Here is a 27,119-nt window from a genome sequence, read left to right as displayed (position 1 = left end):
CACAGTGGATAGAGCACCAGCCCTGGAGTCAGGAGGACCTGAGTTCAAATCCGGCCTCAGACACTTAACACTTACTAGCTGTGTGACCTTAGGCAAGTCACTTAACCCCAATTGCCTCACCAAAAAAAACCCCAAACAAACAAAAAACAAAAACAAATCCTATTTCTTACTGACTCTTTAACCCTAGACAAGTTATTTTTTTCTTTTTTTTTTTTTCAGGGCAATGAGGGTTAAGTGACTTGCTCAGGGTCACACTGCTAGTAAGTGTCAAGTGTCTGAGGCTGGATTTGAATTCAGGTCCTCCTGAATCCAGGGCCAGTGCTTTATCTACTGTACCACCTAGCTGCTCCCAACAAGTCATTTTAAAAAAATCTCTTGGGCTTTAGTTTCCTCTTTTGTAAAATGAGGGAATTTTTTTGTTTTTGTTTTTTTCTTTTGACTAAATGACCTCAGAGGTTTCTTTTCTGTTCTAAATCAGTAGTTCTATAAGCTTTGGAGTAATCTTTGACTCCTCTCTCCATTACCCTAGGATTGACTGGCAAGTGCTATGAGTTCTACATCCACAGCATTACTCACATAAGATCTTTTCTTTATGCTCCTGCTACCCCATCCTGCTTCCAATCTAGACTACTAATAGGCCCCAGAATAGATCTTCCTGCCTCTAGTCTTGATACTCTCCAAAAGCATTCTTCACACCTCTGCCAAAGTAATCTTACTGATATATACAAGTCTGATATGTTCAGAGACTTTCGATGGTTCTGAATTGCTTACCAAATAAAAGACAAATCCCTTAGCCTATAATTCAAGACCCTCTCCAGTCCTGCTTCAACCCCTCTTTTCAATTTCATTGTATGTTCTTCTATTCCCTTTGATGAATTCTATGGTCAATCCAAATTGCCAAGTAGAATATTCCTCAATCTCATCCCACCCTCTTCTACCTCGGAGATCTTTGCTTATGCTATTTCCTCAGCCCAGAATGTTCTTACCTCACATTGCTGCCTATTGAAATCCTTCCCTTTTTGCGAGGCTCCCGCTCTGATGTCATACATTCCATAAAGCTTTGCTTGACCCCTTCTTTGTCCCTTCCTTCCCTTATTTCCTAGCTACCAGTAATCTCTTTCTCTCTGTTTCTATCATCCATTTGACTTCTCCTTTGCCCCTATACCACTTCACTTAAATGATCTGTGTTCTTGTCTTACTCTGCCTCTCCTCCAGTCATAAGCTCTTTGAATCAAGGAACTTTGTTCTGTTTTAGCTTGTATGTTCAATACTTAGCACAACATTGTACATAGTAGGCACTTAAATGTTTTCTAAATGTGCTCAGGAAATGATGAACTTTCAGTTTCTGATTCAGATCCTTTTTAAATTATTTGTATTCTTACATCAACCCAGAGTGATTATACTGATGTTCACTCAGAGTGCACTGGGAGATTTTGCTGTTACTTGCCAATTAAGAAAAAGCATTAAGATGAGTTTGACTGCAATAATTGTCTTTCAGTTGACAAGAACACTTGTTGCATTCTCAGCAACTTTTTAATTTTATGTCAGATTGGAAATATTGTGAGTATACTTCAGTAACAGCAGGAAAAATCATGAGGACAGTAGAGGGGACAAGTTTAACACTGAAGGGCAAAATTCTGGCTTATAAAGTGCATTTGGAGCCCTCTGGTATGCTGGTATTCACAAACCCAGCTGGGTAGTGATGGAGACTATGCATAAGGTACACCACTGATCATCTCTGTTTGAGGGATAAACCTCTGTTTAGCATATGCATATGCTAGACTGGTCTGTGGCCCCTATGTAAATCTAGCTGATTTCCTCTTTTTAAAATTAGTCACTCACAATAATAACAATAATACTTTGTTGTTGTTTAGCATTTTCTGCAGATTAGTATCTCAAAATAATCTTTCTACTACGTATGAGGTCTGCTACAGAAGCCAGATTTCACTTAACAGATAAAGATGCTCAAGGCTTTGAAATGATAGCCCAATCCCAGCCTAAGAGGAGAAAATGCACCAAAGTCTTAGTACAGTAAAACGTTTAGGAAGACTCCAGTTTAAATGGTTAGATTGATCTCAGGTAGTATAAAAGAGTGAGACTCATGGAAAGAATAAATGTGGCTCTCAAACATCAAGAAATCTGTTTTAAATACCTCTCTGGTAAATACTTTGGGGGTACAGTGTGAGCCCTGGTTCCTAATTTCAAGGAGTTAAGTCTTTTAAAGGGGAATGGAGGACTGAAAAAGCATTTATTAAACCTTTCTGTGCTAAGTGATTGGGATACAAACATGAACACCTTGTACACAAATACAAACAAGACATCCCCTGCCCTCAAGAAGTTTACATTCTGATGTAGGGAAGACTCCACATAGAAGGGAGGTGTGTTTAGTTTGGCAAGTCATAGAGATGACAAGGAGAGCCATAGGGAAATAGACAGATATACCCTTTCAAGTACTGATTTAATTAATTTTATTGAATTAAGTGGGTAGCAGGCAAGAAAATAGAGGGAGTTTAAAAGTGAAGCATAGCTAGGATTGGAGATATGTGTATGTATGTATGTATATATATATATATATACACACACACACACACACAAAGACACATTAAAAGATTGAAACCCTTCAAGACAAGAATAAAAGAAAGGGGAAAGTGGAAAAAGTACTGGACCTGCATTCAGATCCTGCTCTACCACTTACTATGTGACATTGAACAAGTCATCTCACCTTTCTCAGCCCCATTTTCCTCATCTGCACAATGAGGGGTTTGATTAGATGGTCTCTGAGATCCTTTTCAGCTAAATCTATGAGATATGATTTTATATTTCAAGGTACCTGAATATAAGGAGGATCTATTATTTTGTCATTTTGGTTAACTCCAAGTATAGGAACTTACCTATGACTTCAATAAACAAGTACTCAGGATTTCCAAGAGGCAACTACAGGTTAAAGGTTAAAAGACTAGTCCAAGCTGACACAGTAACAGTCAGAGGGGAAAATCCTCATCTTCCTGATTCCAAGCCTATCATTCTAGCCACAGTATCACCCTGCCTTCCATCAGGAGATAAGTCATTAATTATCAAATGGATGATGCAGATATTAAATTCTGAAAAGGAAAGGGAAATATCCTTTCAGGCTGGAGATGCCAGGGAAATTCTAGTGTCATTCTAGAGAAGGTAAGCTTTGTTTCTGATCTTGTTCCCTGACATTGACTCCCCAGGAAAATGGCAATGTCCCAGATTTAATTTCCATGTAAGCAGAATGTAATAAAGGATGATAATGCAAAAACTTCCCCAAATAACAATTCATAGACTGGTAGTAATAATAATAATAATAGATTGCATTTATATAACTCCTTAATGTTTGCTTTTGTTGTTGTCATCACCATTGTTGTTTCTCAGCCTTTTTAATCATGTCTAATGTTCCCTGACCCATTTGGGTTTTTTTGTTCTTTTGGGGTTTTTTTTGAGAAAAGATACTAGGGGCATCTAGGTGCCTCAGTGGATAGAGCATGGGCCCTGGAGTCAGGAGGACCTGAGTTCAAATCTGGCCCCAGACACTTAATACTTACTAGCTGTATGACCCTAGGCAAGTCATTTAACCCCAATTACCTCACCAAAAATAAAACAAACAAACAAAGAAAAGATATTAGAATGGTTTGCCACTTCTTTCTCTAGCTCATTTTACAGATGGGGAAATTGAGGACAGAGTTAAGTGATTCGCCCAGGGTCACACAGCTAGTGTTTGGAAAACACTTTAAATATATTGGTTCATGGTGACCCTTGCTATAGATATTATTTTTATCTCAATTTTACAGATGAGAAAAGTAAGGCTAAGAGAAGTTAAGGGACAAGTGCAGGGTCGCATTGCTAGTAAGTGTCTAAGGCAGAATGTAAGTGTGATTCTTCCTCCAAGCTCAGCACTTTAGCCTCTATATTAATGGGGCCTTTGTAAGGTCCTTTTTACTTTAGCATGACATATAAATTTTGTGTGTTTTCTTTTTTCCTCATTTCACTTTATTGTCAGTGTTGATCTTTAACTGGGATTTTGAATAGAGCTCACTTGGTATATACCCACTCATGAACCCTTTTCAGTTTCATTAAGAAAATTCAGGTGATTTTCTTACCTTCCCCTGTGGTTATTGTTTTGAAATGACCCACTCCATAGCATGGACCGAGAAATAGTCTCTGAAATCCCTGGCAATTTGCTTCAACAAGACTGCTCATTTTGGAGTATCCCTGGTAATCACCGAGGGCACACTGTTATTACATAAAGTCAATTAGAGCGCCTACGTGCACGTCCTGCTGATTTGATTTAGAACTAACTAAAGCTCTAGTAATGTGCAATTACAAGAAACTTAATGACCCCTTTATATCGAATGCAACGTCCATGGCACCTAATATACTGTGATGAATTGCTCATTATGTGCAATGTTAGAAAAGCTTCTATAAAGATGAATAATTGTATAATCAATATAGAAATTCAGTCTTGAGGTTTTTGCCATTCTGAAATCAATAATTCATAAAGATTATGGAACCTATCTTATTTACCTATATTTTTCTAACTCTACTCTCTCCCCTTTCCCCTTCAAACATGTTATTTTCTAAGGTCAGCCCACCAGCTTGACTGGTGCCCAAATTTTTCTTCATACCTTCTCACAGCATTCTAAACCCAAGGTGTTTTCCTGTTCTGAATGAAGTAGTTCTAGGTTTTACAGGTTTTGGTTTTTGTTTCACTGTGAAAATTAATGCAGTTGGTGACTGCATATTAGTTTAACTAATATAGTTATCTTTTGCCTAGGACTTGAAGGAACCCAAATCCTTCCATATCTCAGATTCAGAATATTTTTCCTATGGGTAGTATGAGCTTTGCTAGTTAAAATTAGAAAAAGATGCAAGATAGATGTTCTGTTATAAACAGTGCTTTCAGTCTCTTGGTAGTACCAAGATTCTCCCAATAAAAGGTCAACTCTCCCTACTTAGACCTCCACTAACATCCTCTCCATAAGAAAGTAGGCCTGGATTTGTGCTCACACCCTGGGGAGTGATATTATCGGCTTGAGGGGATGAGGAAGACTGTTTGCCCCAAGCTCTACCAGCACACAGTGGTCATGCTTTACGTATAACTATGCTCCTTCTTTGGTGCATCATGGTGGCATGAAGTGATTCTGGATTCTAGAAAGTTGTCATTGGAGTAAAACATCTGATGGGTCTTATCAAGCTGAAAAGGCTTTAGTTAGAGAGTCAATAAATGTCCAAGGACCAGACTAGCTAAGTTCAGAGAAGTTCATCACCAGATTGTTAATTGCTAAATGACTGATTATTTGAGAGAGGAGGGAAGGAATTCTGCCCCCGAAGGTGAGGGGAAGTTCCTTCCAATCTGTATTAGTGGAAGGTAAAACTTGTGATGAACCTTTCAAAGAACCTAGCTGTAATTAAAAATGGTGTAATGTATTGAATCCCACTCTGCTTTAAACATATTTATTTTCTGAATATTCAATGCTTTATCTTACAACTCTATCTTTTGTATAGTTTTATCTAGTCATCAGAATACCTATAGGCCAGACATGATCTGTTGGACTGAAGAAATGAAATAGATTGGGGGAAATGAAACTATTTGAGGTATTACTTGAGATGTCAGTAAGAATGAAAGAAAAAAACTTCTACTTATTCATCTGAGGTAGCTTTTAACTACAGCAAGTCATGATTTCACTGAAGGCGAACAAATAGGACTAAATTAGAGGGAAGGCAGGAAAACGGGAGGGAGGGAGAGAGTGAGAAAGAGAGAGAGAGAGAGAGAGAGAAAGAGAGAGAGAGAAAGAGAGAGAGAGAAAGAGAGAGAGAGAAAGAGAGAGAGAGAGAAAGAGAGAGAGAGAGTGAGAGAGAGAGAGAGAGAGAGAGAGAGAGAGAGAGAGAGAGAGAGAGAGAAGAGAGAGAGGAGTTGTCATTCTAAATTTGGATGATTCCTTTTCTTTTAAATGGAAATACCCTACACTTATTATGTTATACACATATGAATGTGTATACAATCTCCTTCCACTTGTAATTAGTGCCTAGAATTTTCTCTATGGAATAAATAATTTGGCCTGCAATTGCTTTGTTGTGAATAAGGAAGTTTGAGTTCTTATCCCAGTTTTGCTACTACATTCAATTGTGTAATATTGGAGTTTTAGTATTGTCAGGGGCTAAAATTCTAGCTAGTCTGTCTAAAATATCTAATGAGTGGTCGCCAATAAATTATAAGCTTTAGCAAGAGATATGACTTTTAAGCATTTATTAAGGAGAATAAGAATTTAGTGAAGAGAAAGAAAGGCCTAGATTCATTTATCTATCTCAGGGAGATACAGTTCTCCTGCTCCGCTCTCCACGAGAGTCCTAGTGAAAAAGAGCAAAAGAACCAGCCTTGCCCCCTCTTCCTCCCACAAGCAAACGTCACTTCCTGACGCCAAAGAAAAGTCACATGACTTGCCCTCAGACGCCTTCTCCTCATGGCAGAGCTTTTCTACAGTAAGTCTCCAGCAGGTGGCATCATTCTAATCATTACAGTATGTTGGAAACCAGGAGAGGTTGAATCCCTTAGTGAGAGGTGTGCCTTTGGGCATATTATTCAAACTTTCTGGCCATGAATTTCATCTCTGCAGTGTTTGTTCTTGTTGTTCAGTCATTTTTCAGTCATATCCGACTCTTTGTGACCCCATTTAGGGTTTTCTTGGGCAAAGATACTGGAGTTGTTTGCCATTTCTAATTTATTTTATAGATGGGGAAACTAAGGCAAACAGGGTTAAAGTGACTTGCATGGGATAACACAGCTATTATGTGTCTGAGGCTGGATTTGAACTCAGGTCTTCCTGACTCCTGTTACCAAGTCATAAGGACATTTTAATAGATGACCTCTAAGATTCTGTTCTAGTTCCAAGTTCAATGAATGAATGGCTCAAAATGCCCACTGACATTAGTTCTCTTGCCTCTTTTGATCTATTGACTTTTGATGAGATCATTATAGGGGAAGGAGGGGAAAAAGGGAAAAGTTTCTGGTCCTTAGCAGATTTGATTGTATCTTCCTTTGATTCCTCATGAGAGACTTCTGTGCCTATAATTAATCATTTGTCCCTCTCTTGGTCTCAAAAAGGAATAGGGAAATGAGATTTCCCTTGATACTAATGAAATTTTAAAATAGTGTTTGGTTAGATTTAAAAATAACATTTTAACAGATACATGTCAACTAAATTAATGAATTAATAAACAATAGAATAAAATCCATATTATATACATATATATGCATATGTGTGTGTGTGTATATTCAAGGATCCTGGGAATGCTAATTCTAATCTCAACTTTTACATTTAGTTGCTGTCATTTTCTGGTTTTAGTTCTCCTCTGGATGCTTAGGGAGTGGGGATGAGTGATTTAGTTCATCTACACAACCAGTTCTTGTATAATAATAGCTGGAGAAGGAAGTGGCAAACCACTCCAGTGTCTTTGCCAAGAAAACCCCAAATGGGGTCATGAAGAGTCGGACATGAATGAAAAATGACTGAACCAACAATGACAACAAAAAGTTGGTGCTTTTACAGCACTTTAGGATCAATAAGCCTGGTGAAGTGGGCATTAAATCTATAATGATTCCCATTTCAAAGGTGAGGAGACTGAGGTACAGAGAGATTAAGTAACTGACCAGGGATTGATCACACAGCTGTTAAGTGTGTGAGGTGAGATTCAAAGTCAGGTCTTTGTGTATTCCAGTTTAGCTCTGATGTTTTTAAAAGCTTGGAAAGCACTTCATTAAAATGTCACTCTGCAAATGCTAAATACCTGTAAAAATCAAATGTTTTCTGAATTATCATTTTAATTTATTTCTCTCTACATCACATTTTGTATGGGAACAATCAATGAGGCTAACACACTCCCCTGGAGTGTTGCTTCATGCAGGTGCAGTAGACAGACCTGTGCCTTCAGGCCAGTGTCTGTGGGTGATTGCTTCAGGGTGTTTTCTTACAGGAATGACACTGATGGTCCATGCAAATTGTGGCCTTCCTCCAAGCAGCCAAGTTGCAAGTTAAAACAGAGGATTAAAGTGTTGGGAAGATTGCTACTCTTCCCTGTCAAGGGTTTAAAGTTTGTTTGTGAGCTTTGTGATTTCAGATGCCAAGGTAATAACAAAGCTTTCTAATGAATTTTCCTTATTAAGTTCCTCCCAACCCCAACTCCTTGTTTTCCTTTTCCTGCTCTCCCAGGGAGCACCACACCCGCTTAGGATCTGATTCTCTCAAGGGTACAAGCCCTTCTCCACCCATAGCCCTTAGAATCTTTCGCTGTCTCAGAACCTCAAGCCTACTCCAAGTTGAAGTTTTCAGAGGTATTTGAGTGGTCAAGTGATAGTTAGAAATCTTTATTAGTAAATAAGGCATGTCTTCTATATCTCTAAAAACAATGGAAATTGCTATTAGTGATACTAAAAAGTACTAGTCAGGGAGCTGTTAAACTGGGGTAGAAGGACCATCAAGAAGTCCTGGAATAAATTTCAGGAGGTCCATGAACTTATATGGGAAAAAATTATATCTTTATTTTCACTAACTTCTCATTGAAATTTAGCATTACCTTCCGTTATGAATCTTGGCAACACTATATAGGGCTCCAACAGACTGTCAAAGGGATCTATGTTGCAAAAAGGTTAAGAATCCCTGTTATAGAGGATATACAAATAAATAAATATTATACGTATTTAATATATACATTATGTATATGCATTCATATTCATATATTTTACCTTTGTGTCATACATAGAGATAATATGCATTTATACTCTATGTATATATTTGTATGAATATTATATATCAGGGTTAGGATTAATATACATGTATATGTATATATATATATTATATATGCATTTGCATATCTATTTATATCATAAGTATTCATTAAGCATCTACTACATGCCAGTTCCTTGAGCATGAATTTTTTTTTTGGCCTATCTTTATTTACCCAATGCTTAACACAATTCCTGCCACAAAGTAAGAGCTTAATAAATGACTAACGAGATACAAAGCCAAAGTTAATAGTGCCTACACCCAAGGAACTTATATTCTAACATGTATATATTTAAGTATACACAGCATACATAGATTAAATGAATCCAAATTAGGTTGGGGAGGGAAGTCACTAGCAGCTGATGTAGCTGATCTATCATCATGTTATCCATGATGTATGTGTATATCTCTATATGTATATATCATATGCTGATGATACTTACTCGTTTCAATCATGTCTGACTCTTCACGATCTCATTTTGGGGTTTCTTGGCAAAGATACTGGAGTGTCTAGCCATTTCTTTCTCTAACTCATTTTATAGATGAGGAAACTGAGACAAAGAGCTTAAGTGACTTGCCCAGGGTCACACAGCTAGCAAGGATCTGAAGCCAAACTTGAACTCATAAAGATGAGGCTTCCTGACTCTACGCCCAGCACTCTATTCACTGCACCACCTAGTTGCCCTCTCTATATATACATATAGATTATATTTATTTGTATATCATGGGTGACATCCAAGGTCTTCCAGTCCTCAAACCCATGAAGACATATGACAGTCATGCTTTATTTCCTTAAGCATCATACATCTAAATAAGCAGTATAGATGTGTGTGTATGTATACATGCATATATGTATATGTATGTATACACACACATATAGCAATTCCTTCTTGAAGGGCTAAATGCTATTTCTCTCAAGGGTCTGTGGAACACTATTTTGAAACCCAAGAAACAATAGCTGGATGTACTTTCATGTATATGCTTGAATGCGTGCGCGTTCGCTTTTAAAACAAATAGCTTTGGCCATGTCACTTACTTTCTTTGTTCCTTTGAGAAAATTATGTCATAGAAGGGCAGCATAGTGTAATGAGAAGAACACTAAGAGTAAGGAGGAATGATTTCTAGTGAAGGCTGGACTTTGTCACTTACTTAGAAGTATGACGCTTAAAGAAATGAGGCTTGGCTATGTCATGTGTCTTAGTAGATTTAAGGGCTGGAGGGTCTTAGATGTCATCCTGTGCAAAACCCACTCATTTTATGGATAGGAGAAACTGAGGCCTAGATTGCTTAAGGGACTTGCCAAGGTTATACAGGAGGTAAGTGACAGAGTTGGGATTCAAACTAACTCCAAATCCTCTGCTTTTTTTCCCTGCACTATATTATGTCTAGTCCAGCCTTTAGAGTGGAGTAATAAAGGGTTTTTTTTTGTTTTTTTGTTTTTGTTTTTTTCAGGGCAATGAGGGTTAAGTGACTTGCCCAGGGTCACACAGCTAGTAAGTGTCAAGTGTCTGAGGCCGGATTTGAACCCAGGTCCTCCTGAATCCAGGGCCGGCGCTTTACCACTGCGCCATCTAGCCGCCCCTAGTAATAAAGTTTTGATGTCACATTGCTTTAGATTGTGGATAAGTCAATTAATTTTTTAACTCATTTTGTCAAGGACAATAATGGATTGTGTTTAGGTAGTTGAAAGAGCCCTGGACTAGGGGGGAGAGATGGAAGCCAAAGTTCTGAGCACAGCTTTGACACTAATTAGCTGTGGTAAGACTTTTGTAATATGAGGGGTTTAGGTTAGATGGTCTCTAAAGTCCCTGAGTTCCAAAATGGTGGTGGTGGTGGGGGCGAAGCTGAATCAATTCCTTTGCTCTGCACTTGTGTGGCATGGTTTAGCAGAGCCCAGCATAGTCCTAGACACCTAGTAGATAGTCAAAATAATACGTAAGGATTGACTTCCCGACCACTTGATGACAAGTTCTGGGCTATTACCATTTTGCTAAAATTAGCTAGACAAACATCTCTCCTCACCCTACCCCAGACATGGATGTTTTGAGTCACTGATTCAAATTTTAACGCATAGGATTCCAACTGTCTTGGCCTGTCTTATGGGATCCCCTTGGTTCCTTTCTTTTTCTGGTGTCCTTGATAGTAGCATTCAGCAGCCCTAAAAGGAGGTTGGCATTCTGGTCTCATAGAAATCATTGAAGGCTTCATTTAGAAGCTATCAAAAATCAACAACAATAACAACTGATACATGTAGAATACTTTAAAGTTTGCAAAGCACTTTATATACAGTATCTCATAGAGCATGTCTGTCAGCATTCTGTGAGCTTTCGAGAGTTCAGATCACTTCAGTGCACTTTCCTGTGCACTTTTAAAATTTTGGGTGATTCAGGAAAGAACCTCAAATTTTAGAGAAAAAAAAATTTTGGGGTGAGTAACAGGACATTTAAGAAAATACATGGGGGCAGCTAGATGGCGCAGTGGTTAAAGCACCGGCCCTGGATTCAGGAGGACCTGAGTTCAAATCCGGCCTCAGACACTTGACACTTACTAGCTGTGTGACCCTGGGCAAGTCACTTAACCCCCATTGCCTAGAAAAAAAAAATTTAAAAAAAAAAAGAAAAAGAAAATACATGGTAATTTATTGATTGGTTGGTTCGATTCATCAATTAGAATAGGAGGAGGAATGGATTTGTATTGGTGAGAGTAAAATCCTCCTGCTTTACAAATGTAAAAAACAGACTAGACATGAAAAACATAAGCCTGCTTGTCACTTGGGATTTGGGGGTGCCAAGGACCCAATCTGCCAGGGGGATTGGGCATCCTGGGACAGGCCCTCCCACAGTGTGCTGTGGTCATCCCGTTTGGGCAGAACACCTTCATTCTCATCCTTTTCCCACTTAACCCTCCAAAATGTTTCTAATGATGAGTTTTTGCATCATTTGGAGTTGTCAGGCTAAATAAGGAAATGGGCACTGAAGGCAGGAAAATTATTCTGTCTTAATGGCTGATACTCACGTATAACAATACTATTCATCAGTGCCAAAAATGCAGGTGGGAGGATCATGTTTTATTAAAAATCTGATACTTGTTGTCACTCAGTTGCTCCACTGTCCTGCCCTCTTTCCAAAAATAGCAGGCCCGATGGCTGTGGCTTATTGTGATTAAAAAGATAAAAATAAGTAGGTTTCCAATAGATCCAGGACACTCAAGGTAATATAAGATCTGATTTTTTAATGAAACTTGTGAAAGTACATTTTCCATTGCTTCATAAAACTTTTTTCCCCCGATATGCATTGAGCTCCCATTTTATGTCTGAACTTTGTGTTTTCAGAATATCAGTTATCTGCCATTCATGTTCTCAGGACCAAATGACCCTTCCTTTTTAAAAAGAGCATCTCAAACCTCCAGCATCTAGTATAGTGCCTTCTAGATGGATAAGGGGTGTTCAATAAACATCTGCTGAATGAAGGAATGAAGAGGTGAATGAATGAAATGAAACTATTGTTACTATATAGTATTGACTGATGTTATCTAGTGCATATTTAAAGTTGAGCTATAAATTGTGGGGGGGGGGATGTTTAAGGTAAACTTCTTATCAGGGTTAGGAAAATTCACCTCTTTCTTTGAGGGGAAGGAGATAAAGGGCCCCTAGCAGATACCATTGTATTAAAAATCGAATGTGTGCTTAGAACAAAGAGAAAGCATTTTTCATCTATTTATTTCTCATTTATGATTTCGGTTTCCTCATAAAGACATATTAATATGCTTGCTACACTTTTACAGTAATCACTTAAATAAGGTCCTGGTTAATCTAAATATATAACCTCAAATGGAAAAATTCAAAGTCATGTAGTCAATAATATGTTGGGGGAAGGGAACCGGATATTCAAGAAATGGAAAAGGTGCATTTATCAAAATATAGATCACATCTTATGACAGCAAATATATTTGTGGTGAAAATGTACCTTTAACAAAACGATTTCCACCCACCATCCACTGTCCTCTTTATTCTAAGAATGATGATATACAATAGCATTCCTGTTCAGGAAAAATAATTTGAACACTGCCTTAGATTCATTGTGATGGAATTTGACCTATACTCATAATTGAAAAAAAAATACAGACTTCCAATTATGCTTTTACTTGTGTATATCTGTATATCTATATATATATGTGTGTGTGTGTGTATACATATACACACATATAAATACACACGTGTATATATACATTATACATACATGTATATATCTGTGTGTATGCATAAATATTTATATAATATTATAACTATATATATTATACTATATTATAATTCTCTATATGTATGTGTGTGTTTAAACTAGGCCAAATCCTTCATTTTATACCTGAGGAAACTGAGAACTAGAAAAGTAAAGTGACTAGACCAAGGTCACACATGTAGAAACTGGAGCCAGGAATCAAACTGAAATCTTTTGTCTCTAAATCTATCCTTCTTTCCCCATACACCATGTCACCTGGTCACCTGGTCACCTAATTGTTACCTTCCTTTGAGTTATAGCACTGATTTATCTGGAGGTCAGCTTTTTTTGAAAAAAACAAAGTAAATCTGTTTATAATTATATTTTAGTTGTGGAAATGAAGAAAAATAACCCTTTCTCCTTTGATGCATTGTTTTAAAAGGTTTTTTTTGTTTGTTTACCTTAAGATTCAAAACTCATTCCATGACAGGTTTTCTGTACAAAATATGCATTTTTGTGATTGAAAAGAAAATGGAGCAAACATTTTTGAATTTTCTTTTGTATCTGCATTTCTTTTTGCAGAGTATTTAAGTACACCACAAACATTGCCAGAATAAAAATTCTTCAGGATACGATACAAAACTCCCCGGTGTTTGGAATCTCTGTGCTACAATGGAGTGGCATAGAGTAAGAACCTTCAGGTTTGGAGCCCTGTGGGGGCATAATTTAAAAATGTGCTGTTTCCCTCTTAATGCTTTTATTTGTTTTTTAAAAAGATAGGATTTGCTTTATTTTTCTAAAAGCTCATGGAATGCAAAAATACAAAACCAAATGTTGGAAAGCCAGGAAAGGCAGGGGTGGGGGTAGGGTGGATGGAATGTCATTGGGATTGGGGGAGATGTAGGAACACCTGCCATTTTAACTCATCTGTAAAATGAAAAGACTGGATAAGAAGATGAATCTCAAAGGGATTCATCACCTCTCCCATTCCAGGATCCTAGGATTTAGAGTAAGAAGGGCTCTAGTAGAGTCCAATGATTATACAGAGGAGGAAACTGAGTCAGAGAGAGGAGGAAATGGCTTCTAGAGATCACATTGTCTGATTCTTGAGCTGACCATGCCCACGTTGAAGATGATAGTTTAGAGTTTAGTTTTACTATATTTTAAAAAACAATAATAATTTCATGATGTGTGGGGGTTTTTTGCATTGCTGTGACTTTCTAATGCTTCCCCACCCCTCAAACCTTCCCTTGTAAAAAAAAAAACAAACAAAACTTAGTTTCTTCATGTGTATGAAGTTGGGGAGTTGAACTAAATTATCTCTAGGTATCTTTGACTTCTGGGTGACCTGTGAAAACCTTTGACTATTCTAGAGTGTGACTGGATGAATATTTCTGAACCAAATGCCCTTTTCTGTTACTTCGAAGCCCCTAAGTTTCCATTTTCCCCATAAGTCTGTATCCCTGGCCAAAATTAGCCCACAGAGAAGGTTCTAACTCATGCTTTACCTACTTTTTACTGTACTTTTGATCCTCACATTATGTTTATGTATTTTTGTTGATCATGGATTGGGAAAGGGGAGTGTGTGTGTGTATTTGGTAAAGGCTGTTTTGCTCTGAGTGTGAAGCAGGCTGATTCATGTTCCTGTCTTACACAAAACCAACTCCCACTCATTCTCATGTAAGCTGCCACCAATTAAGCCTGGACTGAATGTACTGCTTGTGCACACAGCTGCGTGTGTAACAATATAAGCAAAGACTACATGAACTCAACTGACTTGTCATTTTATTAATCAGTCAACAAACATTTATTAAGCATACACCATGTTCTTAGGCTCTGTGCTACGCTCTGGGGTTACAAAGAATGGCAGAACTAGTCCCTGCCTTCAAGAAGCTCTCCGTCTAATAGCTTATGTTCTAAGGACACACATTTAATGCTGCCAGGAAACATCAACAGGAAGGCCAGGCTATTTTTTTTTTTTAAGTGAGGCAATTGGGGTTAAGTGACTTGCCCAGGGTCACACAGCTAGTAAGTGTTAAGTGTCTGAGGCCAAATTCGAACTCAGGTACTCCTGATTCCAGGGCCGGTGCTCTATCCACTGCGCCACCTAGCTGCCCCCCAGGCTATTTTTTTGACATTTTATTTTTTTTTTAATTTTTAATTTTTTTTTTTTTTGCGGGGCAATGGGGGTTAAGTGATTTGCCCAGGGTCACACAGCTAGTAAGTGTCAAGTGTCTGAGGTCGGATTTGAACTCAGGTACTCCTGAATCCAGGGCCGGTGCTTTATCCATTGCCACCTAGCCGCCCCCCAGCTATTTTTTTAAATGGCTTTTGACTGAAATTAATAGGCAATGATATCTAAATCTGCAGCATCCCTTCCACTGAACACTGAACAGGTCACACAGCTAGTAAGTGTTAGACTTGTGTTTTCTGCCCCACCAGTCATGCTGGTACATGAATCTTAATCTTTATTTTAAAGGCAAAGTTGTCAGAACATTCAAGATTTTTGATAGCCTAAATGTTTCCTCCATACTTTACAGCTGTGCTATGTTTAAAAAAAGTGGAAAGATCTTAAACCAACCCCCCCACCCTGCCTTGTCAGTCAACACTTTGTGCTGACACCGTCCCTGTAAGCATCTCCCTGACACACATTCACCACTGAAAGTTGCAGAATTGCCTGAGCACATGCACCCACATATTAAGGACCATGATTAGGCAGGGAAATTGTGCATGTCAGAGGACTCAGAGTTCACCTCTCCTTGCTTGTAGCCTTTGAGATTTTAGTGCAGTCTAGAAAAGGTAGGCATTCTCTGACTTCATCAATTAATGGCAACTTCCTGCCTTTTGCCTTTGGAACTCTGGATCTAGTCAGATCAGGTTTCCCAAAGTGAGATTCCAGAAACTCTGGGGTCATCTAGCTCTATTCTCCTGAGACCTTTCTTCTTTTTAGCCTTCTTTTTTGAGAGGGTTTAGGTAAAGGGGCAGGGAATCACTTGAAGGAGGGAGGTAGAGAGAAGATAAAATTATGGTACCATTCATTTGGAGTTTATGTAGGGTTACTGTGTTCTCCATAAATATTAAGTCTGGCCACTGCTATAACTCAGAAAATATATTTTATAAAGTATATATTTAATGTTTTGGTTTCTTCCATTCTTAGTGGTTACTATTTCTTACGTGTTTAAATTTTTATAGCAGTTAACATCCTGCTTTTTATTAATGTTTGTGAGATATAACAATCTAAGTTGGGTGTTTTTTTCTATGCTAATTCTTTCCTATCTCAATTGAAAGTAATAGCCCTTAGTTTTTCTCCCTTAACATAAAAGCATACACTACCATCTTACTTGAGTAGGAAGTAAAACAGTTGATTATAAAGGTTTCCTTGAAACTGGAAAGATAAGGTATATACAATAGAAAGCACAATAAACTGGCTCCAGAAATCCTAAGAGAGGGACATTTTGCATGTCGTTTGGTTCATGAGTAGCACCAAAGATATTGCTTTGGAATCTCACTTTTAAATAGAAATCAAATGCATTGGAAGAAAAGATGGCATTGGAGGTCCATGGCATATAATCATAGTGCCAGAGCTGGACATAGCCATGGAGTTAGTGTTGACTCTCTGGTCCAAGTTTCTCATTTTACAGTGGAGAAAACAGAGTCTGAATTGGGTTAAGTAACTTGCCCAAGGCCACACACATATTAAGTAGGATTTGAACCCTGACCTCACACTCTGGAGCCAGCATTCTTTTTTTTTTTTTTTTTTTTTGTGAGGCAATTGGGGTTAAGTGACTTGCCCAGGGTCACACAGCTAGTAAGTGTCAAGGGTCTGAGGCTGGATTTGAACTCAGGTCCTCCTGACTCCAGAGCCGGTGCTCTATCCACTGCGCCATCTAGCTGCCCCAGAGCCAGCATTCTTTATGCTGTAGCATGCTGCCTCCAGTTCAGAAACATTTCCTTTAGAAATCTTACTGTCTCTTCCTGCTTGCCCCCCTACCCTCCAAACTCCTCATACAAACCAATTGCAATTGCCTTGCTTGCTGCCTTTGAGATGTCTGGATGAAATTATCAAATTGAAATGTACTGAATTCTAATAGAGCCAAAGGACTAAAGTTTCGAATCTGTGTCTCTGGTATTTCCCACCTATGTCACCTTTAGACAAATGGTTTAACCTCTGTGAGTCTCAGTTTGCTCATCTATAAGATGAAGGCTCTGGATTTGATGATCTCTGTGGTTCCTTCCAGTTCTCGATCTATGATTCTCTAGTTGAAAAAAACAAAAACAAAAACAAAAAAAGTAACGGCCTTTTGTGTGAGAACAGCTGACCTACCTTGTCAGCAGTTCTCTGGCATCTTTATCTGTAGTGATATCTTTGACGAGCTCACAACTCATTTCACTATTTTTAAAGCAAAAGAAATGCTGACATTTCTTGTCCACTCTGTGTGTATGTGTGTGTGTAAAATGGAAAATAAATGATCAGTGCGTGGGTTTGTGCGGTTTCTTTGCTTGTTTGTCCCTTTTCTTTTCCTCTCTCTCTCTCCCTCCTCCCCCTCTCTTTCTCTCTCTCATTTTAAGCATTATAAATACATCTTTTATATATGCAACAAGCTTGTGCGGGTGGATTGGCTGGCCCAAGCAGGAGGATACCATTTGTTTTTAAGGAAATAAAGAAGGGGTGTATGTAATTGGAAAGGAATGTAACAATATATTCCTACAACCCTTTTTATTTTCACTCCAGAGACACCAAACTCTCGGTGCTATCTTGAATGACCTATAGGTGAAAATAGCAAGGACCAGGGAGACAAAGGAACTTTTGGAGACTGAATGTGAAGAGGTGATGGATATAATTAGGGAGAGAGGGGACAAGGAAGCACTAAATGCTGTGTGTAGGAGTAATCATTGTTAGTTGTACCATCACACCATCTATTGATGTGTCATTATTTACTCTTGTTTTTGTTTTTTTTTTAATTTTTTGTGGGGCAATGAGGGTTAAGTGACTTGCCCAAGGTCACACAGCTAGTAAGTGTCAAGTGTCTGAGGCCAGATTTGAACTCAGGTCCTCCTGAATCCAGGGCCGGTGCTCCATCCACTGTGCCACCTAGCTGCCCCCTCATTATTTACTCTTAAAGAGACCAGTTCTAGCTAAGCATCAAAACTTTTTTATTAGTCCTGTAAACAAAAATTCAAAACATTTAACATCTCTAACTCACTATAATGACTGTACTTGCCAGGGGACTCCATTTAAAGTAGGGGTTCTTAACCTTTGTTTGTGTCTTAGACTCTTTGGCAGTCTGGTAGATCCCTTGATTCTCAGAATCAAGTTTTTAAATGCACAAAATAAAACATACAAAATTCCAAAGGAAAGAAATTACACTGGAATATGATTCTCAATTTTAAAAAACAAGTCCATGGACCCCAGGTTAAGAACCCCTGCTTTAAAGATACTCAGAACAGCAAGTACTAATGATACTGAGGGTAGTATGATGCAGTAGACAGAACATTTGAGTGGGAGGCAGGTGACTTGGATTCTAGACCTGATTTTCACTTCCTAGCTGTGTAACTCTGGGGAGCCACTTAACATCCCTGACTCCAGTTTCATCATCTACGTACTGGGAAGAGTGATACCTGCAATGTTGATTTCACCAAGCTGCTGTAAAGATCGGATGAGAGGTAAATGAAATCATTTTGGAAAAAGGTGAAAGGGAGAAAGTGCAGTATAGAGTGGTAGACTTGGAATCAGGGAAATCTTGTCCCAAGCAACTATGAGCTGTATGACCACAGTTGACCACTGAGCCTCAGTTTCTACATATGTAAGAAGAGGATAATAATTCTTGTACTACCTATCTCACAGGGTTGTTATAAAGCTCAAGTGATGTAATGCATATAAAGTACTTCTCGTACCTTAAAGCATGATATAAATGTCAGCTATTATTACTTCCAATAAAGGGTTTTGTAAATGTTAATAAATAAATAATGCAGCCATACCTTCATTATATAAATAAAATGGGAGCCATTAAATTATTTTCCATAACCAAGGGTCAAGAGAAATAGGAGAGGCTTTGTGGAAAAGGTAAGCACCGACAGATACATTAGTCAGCAAAATATTTCTAATGAACATTGGACTCTGAAGCTGCCTTTGGATTCCTCTTGCCCATCTGTATAGTGATAGGAAAAGTCAGCAGGGTAAAAATCCACAAGATGAATTGTGGGTATTTCATTAAAACACAGGGTTATAACAAAACCTTTTCAAAATGGCAGTCAATTTGGAGGAAAAGCAGTCAATTTAAAATACAAATTCTGTGGCAGGAGAGAGAGATGGTTAGTTCATGACCAACTAGGTGTTAGACTTGGCCAGCAAATTTTTATGCATGACAAAAAGATCTCTATGCATGATACAGAAAAGAAGAGGAACATTTTATGTCTGATAGATACAAATATGTAGTAAGGGAGGTAAATTGAGAAAAGGTGGGATTCTGCTTTTTCCCTTCCCCCTCCCCCAAGCTATTAAAAGAAATGACCAAAATGCCTTCTAAAGTACACATTCTCATAGGTTTAGAAATCATACTCTGTGTCCCTGTAATGTCCCAGTTCTAAGTGGGAATTCAAGGCACCACACACAGTGACCTTAGTTTTTAGAAAGAAAAAAGAACAGTTTCCATTGCAAGGGCATTTTAGAGAAAAGTTAAATATAAGGGAAAAAACCTCCTTATTAAATTAAATTGTGGTATAACAGCTCACCACATCCTGTTGCAGTGGCATCTGATGTTGAGCAAAGGAAAGGTTCCTCTTTCAGGCTTCTGACAGGTACAGAGGGTCACATGTTACCTGCAGTTCTCAGTACTATGTATTTTTATTTTGTGTCAGTGGAAAGGCTGAATAATAAGATGGAAAGTATCAGTAGATAGTTGGCATTGTGGGAAGCTGTAGGTGTCAACTTCAAAAGCAACCATATCAAAAAGGAGAAAACCACCTCCTCCCCCACCACCCACCATCCTCCTTCCCGCCCCCACTCCAAAGACACAACAAAACTAAATAAGAACACCCAGTGGCAATTACATTCATGGAGTCCAAACTGTCCTCTAACCACCAGAAGGGTATTCCATACCAGTTTCCAGAGCAAGAATTCAGGATTATGGGAACCAGGGGCTTTCCTCTTAGTTTAGCAGTGATCTCAGCCCTCAGTTGTCTGTTTCTGTCTTTAATCTCATCTGTGAAATGTGTTCACAATCATACTTTCCTTCTGAGGATGTTAGTAGGTTTATCACTCCATCATCAATAAATCAGTCAACATGCACTTATTAAGGCTTATAGTTCGGGAGAAGATCAGAGGTTTGCTGAGGCCATGGTCATCAAAATGTGTTTGGCACTCAGTTTGTGGTGAATGCTGCCAGCTCTAGATGTGCCCCTTCAATCTCAAGAAGTAAATTAAGAGAATCAAGGGCAAACATGTCTTGTGGGTCTCCTGTGGATCTGTTGCTCAAACACGTTGGCCATATCCAGGCTGGCATTTTTAATTCAGATTAGGATGGTGAAGAGTTAAGCACTTCTGGGAAGAAGTAGCTTTTGACCTCATTTCATTAGTATCAAAAGACTTTGGAAACTACATACCATCCTTCTTCTAAGGAGCCTTTGCCTTCCCACGGTCCTCAGTGGGAGTACTACTGGACAGAGATGGGTAGTAAGAAAATGGGTTCAGTCACTAGTCACAGAGGATCCCACACTGTGGCATGTCACAGTCTCAGGTTCAGGGAGGGCCTAGACTGCACAATGACATGCTGAATGATTTTTCCCCGCTCACACCCACTTAAGGGTATTCCCTCTTAAGTTCAGGTGCATCAGTGGGCAGCAAGGGGAAGCCCACTTCTAATGGTTCTTCCCCTTTCATCTTTTCAGGCAGATGTTATTTTCCCCCCTGCAGTATGTACATCATTGCTTAGTTATTTAACAAGACTAAAATTTTGGCACCTGATCCGCCAACTGCTTTCCCTCCATCTCCTTTGTCATTTACCTCCAGCGTGCCTCTCTCATCCTTTCAACTTCTGATCTTACTAGAATAAGGTTTTGATTTGAAATTGAATTGTCCTAACTCATAAAAGAGAAAAATGGCAGAGAGTCCTAGAGTGATTGAATTGGAAGAGACCTCAGAAATTTGTTCCTGAACTTTCAGATAGGATTCGGATCCTGAAGCCATCTCAAACAAGTGAAAATCAATTCTGTTGTTCAAGAATTTTCATTGAAAGGCACTTATGGATTAATGGCATCTCCCAGGGATTCTTTCCACTTTCATATATGCAGGCTTATTTATGATAAGGTAATTTCCCTACCTGTAGTGTTAATTCTTCTTTTCTCACTACCTTTGTTCTCTATCATCAAAGACCTAGCTTTTCTGCTCATTAAGAATAGACCTTTGACACATGGCAAAAAATATTGGTATTGGTATAAGGAAATCCTGTTTATATCATCTTGCACCTCGCCTCTCTGCCCCAAACAGATAAACCTTCTGTTCACTGAGAAAATACCCCAGATGTGAACTCCAGGGATTTAGGAGTTGAACCCCAGAAATGGTGCTCTTTGGCAATACAAATTACACATCAGAAATAAACAGGGCACATTTGTATGTAAATATAAACAAGGCAGAGGAAGAAAAATGAAGTAACATTTCAAAACTGATCTCAAATTGTGTTTTTAGCGTTTGTTCCATTCCTGAATCATGTAGCATACTATTAAAAGAAGAATTTGGTGAACATAATCAGAGGTGGCTAGTTAGTCAAGAGAATGATTATGCATTGGATAGCTTTCAAGTAAACACACACACACATATGTGCTACATAGAAGAGGGGTTTGGGGATTGCTTTTATTTTTGCTTTCAAATGGATTCATTGAAGTTGAACACTAACCTGTGAGTTTGTTGGCCTTCTCATCAGTGTATGGGAAGTGGCCCAGTGTGAAAATTGTTGGCCTCAATCCTTTCTAGTAGATTATATGCTGAAGAAGTTATTCTCATGTCATCCTTGGGGAATTTGTGGTTTCATTCACCTATTTATGTCTGCATTTCATTGTCACCTTTAGTATTTCTGGAAGTCGACCAGGTCTCTAGTATGTCCCTAAGATAGATCTGGTGGTTAGATAGAATGAACAAATGAATGAATGAATGAATGAATGAATGAATGAGTACAAAGATGAACCCTGGTGGCACAAATTCTTGATCTGTTCGCTGACTTGATAAGCTTCAGATTCCTGGTCTATGAAACAGTGATCTACCCTTCTTAATAAAGTAGATTGCTACTTGAATACTTTCTTGCATACACCAATTTGATCAGTATAAGCATTTAGGGCAGGCAAGTAGCTAAGAAGGTTGACTTCATTGATTCTTATCACCTTGTAAATGAATCAATGGCGTTCCAGTCTACTTCTAGTAGGAGTTCAGAATTACAAAATGGTGCCAGTTAACTGCCACAGGCTTGTTTGATACAATCCCTGACTCTCCTGTGCTCATATTATTATTGTTATTCTTTTGCAAATGGCAGGGAGTTGAAAGGGATAGGGAGGGAGGGAGTGCTGGGGGATGGTGGTGATGAAGTATTCAGCAACTAATTGCTCCAGGAAGTTGACTTTAGACAACCCAGGGCCTTTGCAGAAAACACATGAGGTTTATCTGGATGACCGTGCACTCCAGCCCATGGGCAAAGGGAAATTTGGGCAGTTCCATGACGTACACATGGGCTCCCCACCTCCAAATAATGTTAGGAAAATGAGAAGCAATGACAGTGGTACTGATGGCATTTTCCCTATCTTAGAGAAAATCGCTTGGCCATGGTGGTAACTGGAGGTGGGGTGGAAAGAGAGGGGATGTTGTGCAGTTCACTGGGGTTGGCCTTTGCCAGGTTCAGTCATTTCCTGTCCATCTGCCAAAAATCACAAGCTGATAAACGGACATCATTTGAGTGTGGGAAACTGTGCAGCTTGACAATCTACAGGGAAATAAGAGAATGAACGAAGAGGCGGGAATTAAAGAAAGCCACTTAGTGTCAGTGTGACCATTGCACTGCCTGATGCTGAGAAAGAGATGAATGTTTTCTTTCTCTTCAAATGCTGACGAGATGGCTCTTTTGCTCCTTCTAACCTCAGTCTTCAGGAACAAGGAAAGGGGCACAACGCACCTGGCCTTCATGACATGGAGTATAAAGAAGACAAGAAAGTTACTTGTTTATAAAAACAGTTAATGGGCTGACAGACATAGCAAAGAAGTTGATAGTTTGAAACACACACATGCCGCCACCATGCTTTATGAAACCTCTATATGGCACAGTGGAAAATCAACATGTGTGTTCCTGTCCTGGAGAAGTAGCATTTCATCTTCCAAGGATCAAGCTTAGCACCTGGCACCTCTGCTTTGTACATGCCCTTGCAGTGTCAAAAGGGCCAATTAATAACCGAGTTATGGACTATTCAATTTCATAAACATTACACACTTTCTACAGATTGGGCACTCTGCTAGATGCTGGAGTTAGAAAGACAATAATTAAAAACATCCTTAACTCTGCAAAGAGGCTTACATTCTAGTAGGGAAAAGGGGAATGGATGGATGGGGCCGGTGTGTGTGTGTGTGGGGGGGGGACTGGAAAAAGTATGCAAGCTTAAGGACTCTGGTTCTAGGATAAGTCTCCATTTCTAACTTTAATCTGCTGAGCTGAATCCCCAGCAAGTTGAATGTTTTGCATGTCCCGGCTAAACAGAGAAAATGGACTTAAAGAAAGTAAGAAACGTGTTGTTTTCCTTAACTCTGTGACATGCATTTCATGCACTGAGCATAGATCAAAACTATGGGATGTGTTCGTTTGGCATTTCAAGCTATATTGGCTGCTAACCACTTCATCTGAATAATTCTCCTCCTTTTTTTTTTCTCTTGTAGTAAATGAAATAATAAGAAACGACCTCTCCAGCACCAACGTCCATGCATAGCTTGCTTTGCAATACTGGAACTAGTTTAGAAACCACATGGTTTCTCTGCAGCTGGCAGGTCAGCTTCTGCATCAAGAGACCTTTTACTGAATGAACTGAATACATTACCTGGTACCACTTGGATCTTCCAATTTACTGAATGCTGGGAGCTGAAGATTTCTATCGTGTGTAAAAAAAAATAACTCTTTGATTTCATCAACAAGATATTCTGGAGAAAAACAAAGTCATCTCAAGAAAAAAAGGGGGAGGATGTATGTGGAGGAAACAAACTGTGTAGTGGCACCTCTTAAAGGAGGAAATGGGGATACAACAGAATGATAGGTTGGACCCAGGCTTAATCTTTTTGGCACGGCTGGAATTCAATACTGGAAGTGCCTTATTTTACCAGATCATAGCATCAGAGCATTTTAGTTGCCTTTGAATTTGCTACCATCTGAGTATTTGTAGGAGTAAAAACTATAAAAGATTTCATTCTTATGCTTAATCCTTTTCTAAATCAAAAGAATACTGCCCGTGAGGGGTGTATGTGTGTGTGTGGGGGGAGTCTTTGAAGTTTCCTGAACTTCAACTTTTCCTCTGCTGTAATTGATGATATCTTGCCTTATTCAGTACATTTCAGAATCCCTCCAGTTTGTCATCTCAGCTCTTTCATTATAGCCTTTTCTCCCTGTGCTAGTAAACCATAGGATTGTTAATCGTAGCATGCTAGGATTTTTATTTTAATCTAGCTTCAAACATAGCACAAATCAGTTAAATAGCACAAAATAGATTGATGGGCAAAACATTGATATCCATGACATGATAGATCTTGCATTTGCATGTACATACACATATAGGGCATATATTTATGTATAACAAATAATAGAGTTGTTGATTATCAGCCTTCGGCCCAGCAAGGGCATCAAGGCCAGCAATAACAAGTATCCATTTTAAGAAATACATTTCAGAGTTCAAATCTGACTTTTCAGCTACATCTGTTAGGGGCCATCACCCCACCAACAGATATGCATTTTTCTTGCCTCATGCAGTTAAACAAGCACTTTAGAAAGCCAGGAAAGATGCATAGGGATAACATGTTCTTTTTACCAAATGGCAAAAGATGAAAATAAGTGTAAATACCATTTCAAAAGAGTGTAAAATATTTCTTCAATTATAAGATTATTATTCCACAGGAGCCTTATAACTCTCTGCTTCATGAAAGAAAGATATTACCAAAAACAATGTTTTAATATGCAGCGCTGTATAGGATGTTTTCAAATTAGTTCTTGTTAATGGAGCACCTAATAGGTTAGCTTAGCCTTTATTATTACTGCATTTTGTACAATGAACAGCTTATTTCACATTATTATTAGCAGTGACCTATTATTTCATATAACCAAAAAAAAAAAAAAAGAAAAGAAAAAAGAAAAGAAAAAAAGCATGGCTTAATTAACAAATGTTTAACCTTAATATTGTGCCTTAGGAATCAACGCCCCCTTATGGAACATGCCTGTATTACACCCTCAGGTGGAGGTTGTAAATTACTACTTAAATGCAGTGTCATGAAATGGAAAAACTTTCTTGCAGAAAGAATCACCTTTTCACATATTCTTCTGTATAATTATGTCTTACTTTTCTTGAAAAAAAAATAGAGAACCCAAAAGCCATATTTGTAACATTTGCACATAACTGTGAAGAGCTGAGAATAGAATATGGCTGTGTGTATATATTGGGCAGTTATTGCTACTGCTGGTAAGCTGTATTATTCCCTACCTGTTTATTCCCAGTTATTTACCCTGTACTTAGGACCATAGGAGTTGCATGAAACATGTTCTGTAGACTGCTATTTTAAAATGAAAACTTGGATAGTTGTGTAAGCTATCTTTGTAGTTAGAAACTAGATCCAATAAAGCAACTTATTATATATTATTATTATTTTTCCTGGACATTAGTCTAAGAGTGGTTCATTTTCTCTTGAAAAATCCTACTTTTTTTCTTCCTTCTAGCATCTCAGAAAGAAGCTATGTCTTATAGTAAACATTGTCTAACGTATATGTGTGTATATCTATTTCAGTAGTCCTTTAAAAATTCCCATAGTTGTTTGCAACCTGCTGCAATCTGTTAATATGATAATTTTAATATGGAAGTGGATGGTCTTTGCCAAAAGATTTGCTGTCTTTTGTTTCCCTATATATTTAGAAGAAATTACTGCCAAGGAAAGAAATGTATATATGATATGGTTCTCAGACATGATCCACTCGGGACTTCAGAAACATTGTAAAGGAATAGCAGAGCCTTTGCTTATGCCAAGTATTTTTGCTTTCAGGAGTATGCTGGGTGAGGCTTTGACCACACACATGCACACATGCAATCCAGAAATCCTTTCACAACATCACTCTCAGGCTTAAAATATCACATCTTTTTTGTCAGATACTTCTCTGCTTCTTGAAGCTAGTCTCCCCCCGCCCCTCCAATCCCCAATGCCTCCTCCAACTTTAAGCTTTGGGTGGGCAGATATGTGGCTGTTCCAAACTAAAACATGAAATGTGGACTTCTCATCAGTAATTATCATTACTAATCATAGGGTGACATCATGATTTCACTTCTTCACTCTCATTTTTTAGTGGAAACCAGGAGTCTCTGGAACCAGTCAGTAGAGACCATAACTCTGAGAACTTGAAACTGTAGTGTGTAGCTAATCTCCTCACCAGTGTGGATCATAAACCTTCCATGCCTCATGGTGGGCTATTCTTGTTTATATCTTTATATCAATTCTCTGCAGAGGATATACCCAAAGTTCTGGAGGTGGTCCTCTGTTTCTTCTAGTACCTCAAGGGCACTCATCACACAAAGTCTGAAATAGTGTCTTTGACACCCCTTCTTGATCCCCAGCCATTTGGCCACATGCAGCGGTCTACTTATGTCTGCCATTGGTCTTTTCCATTGTCCTTTGGGCTACCTCCAATTCTGATTGCTCTGAGCTGGTGTATGGCTCTCCAAGATTCACAGGTAGGAGCAGGAGAATATTTCTTAGATAAGAGAGTCTGTGGCAACAAGAAACTTGGAATCATTTTTTGGCCATAGGAATCCAGTGAAATCACAAATATTCACTGAGCTATCCCTGTATTTGGCTCTATGCCAGGTAAATTCAGCACGTCTTTGGAAGGTC

The 27,119-nt window shown here is 38.5% G+C and overlaps 1 protein-coding gene across 1 annotated transcript in view; it reads left to right on the top strand.

The window, feature by feature from the left end:
- NFATC1 (nuclear factor of activated T cells 1) overlaps window positions 1-25,886 on the top strand; it is a 221,502-nt gene extending 195,616 nt beyond the window's left edge. The window contains exon 10 of the mRNA XM_043979273.1: window positions 23,922-25,886. Within this exon, the coding sequence (XP_043835208.1) occupies window positions 23,922-23,971 (50 nt within the window). The 3' untranslated portion in view covers window positions 23,972-25,886. The remainder of the gene's footprint in view (window positions 1-23,921) is intronic.
- Window positions 25,887-27,119: the final 1,233 nt, after the last annotated feature.

The sequence above is a fragment of the Dromiciops gliroides genome, chromosome 1 (assembly GCF_019393635.1).
Source record: "Dromiciops gliroides isolate mDroGli1 chromosome 1, mDroGli1.pri, whole genome shotgun sequence".
Lineage (NCBI taxonomy): Eukaryota > Metazoa > Chordata > Mammalia > Microbiotheria > Microbiotheriidae > Dromiciops > Dromiciops gliroides.
This window is presented reverse-complemented; position numbering and strand designations above follow the sequence as displayed.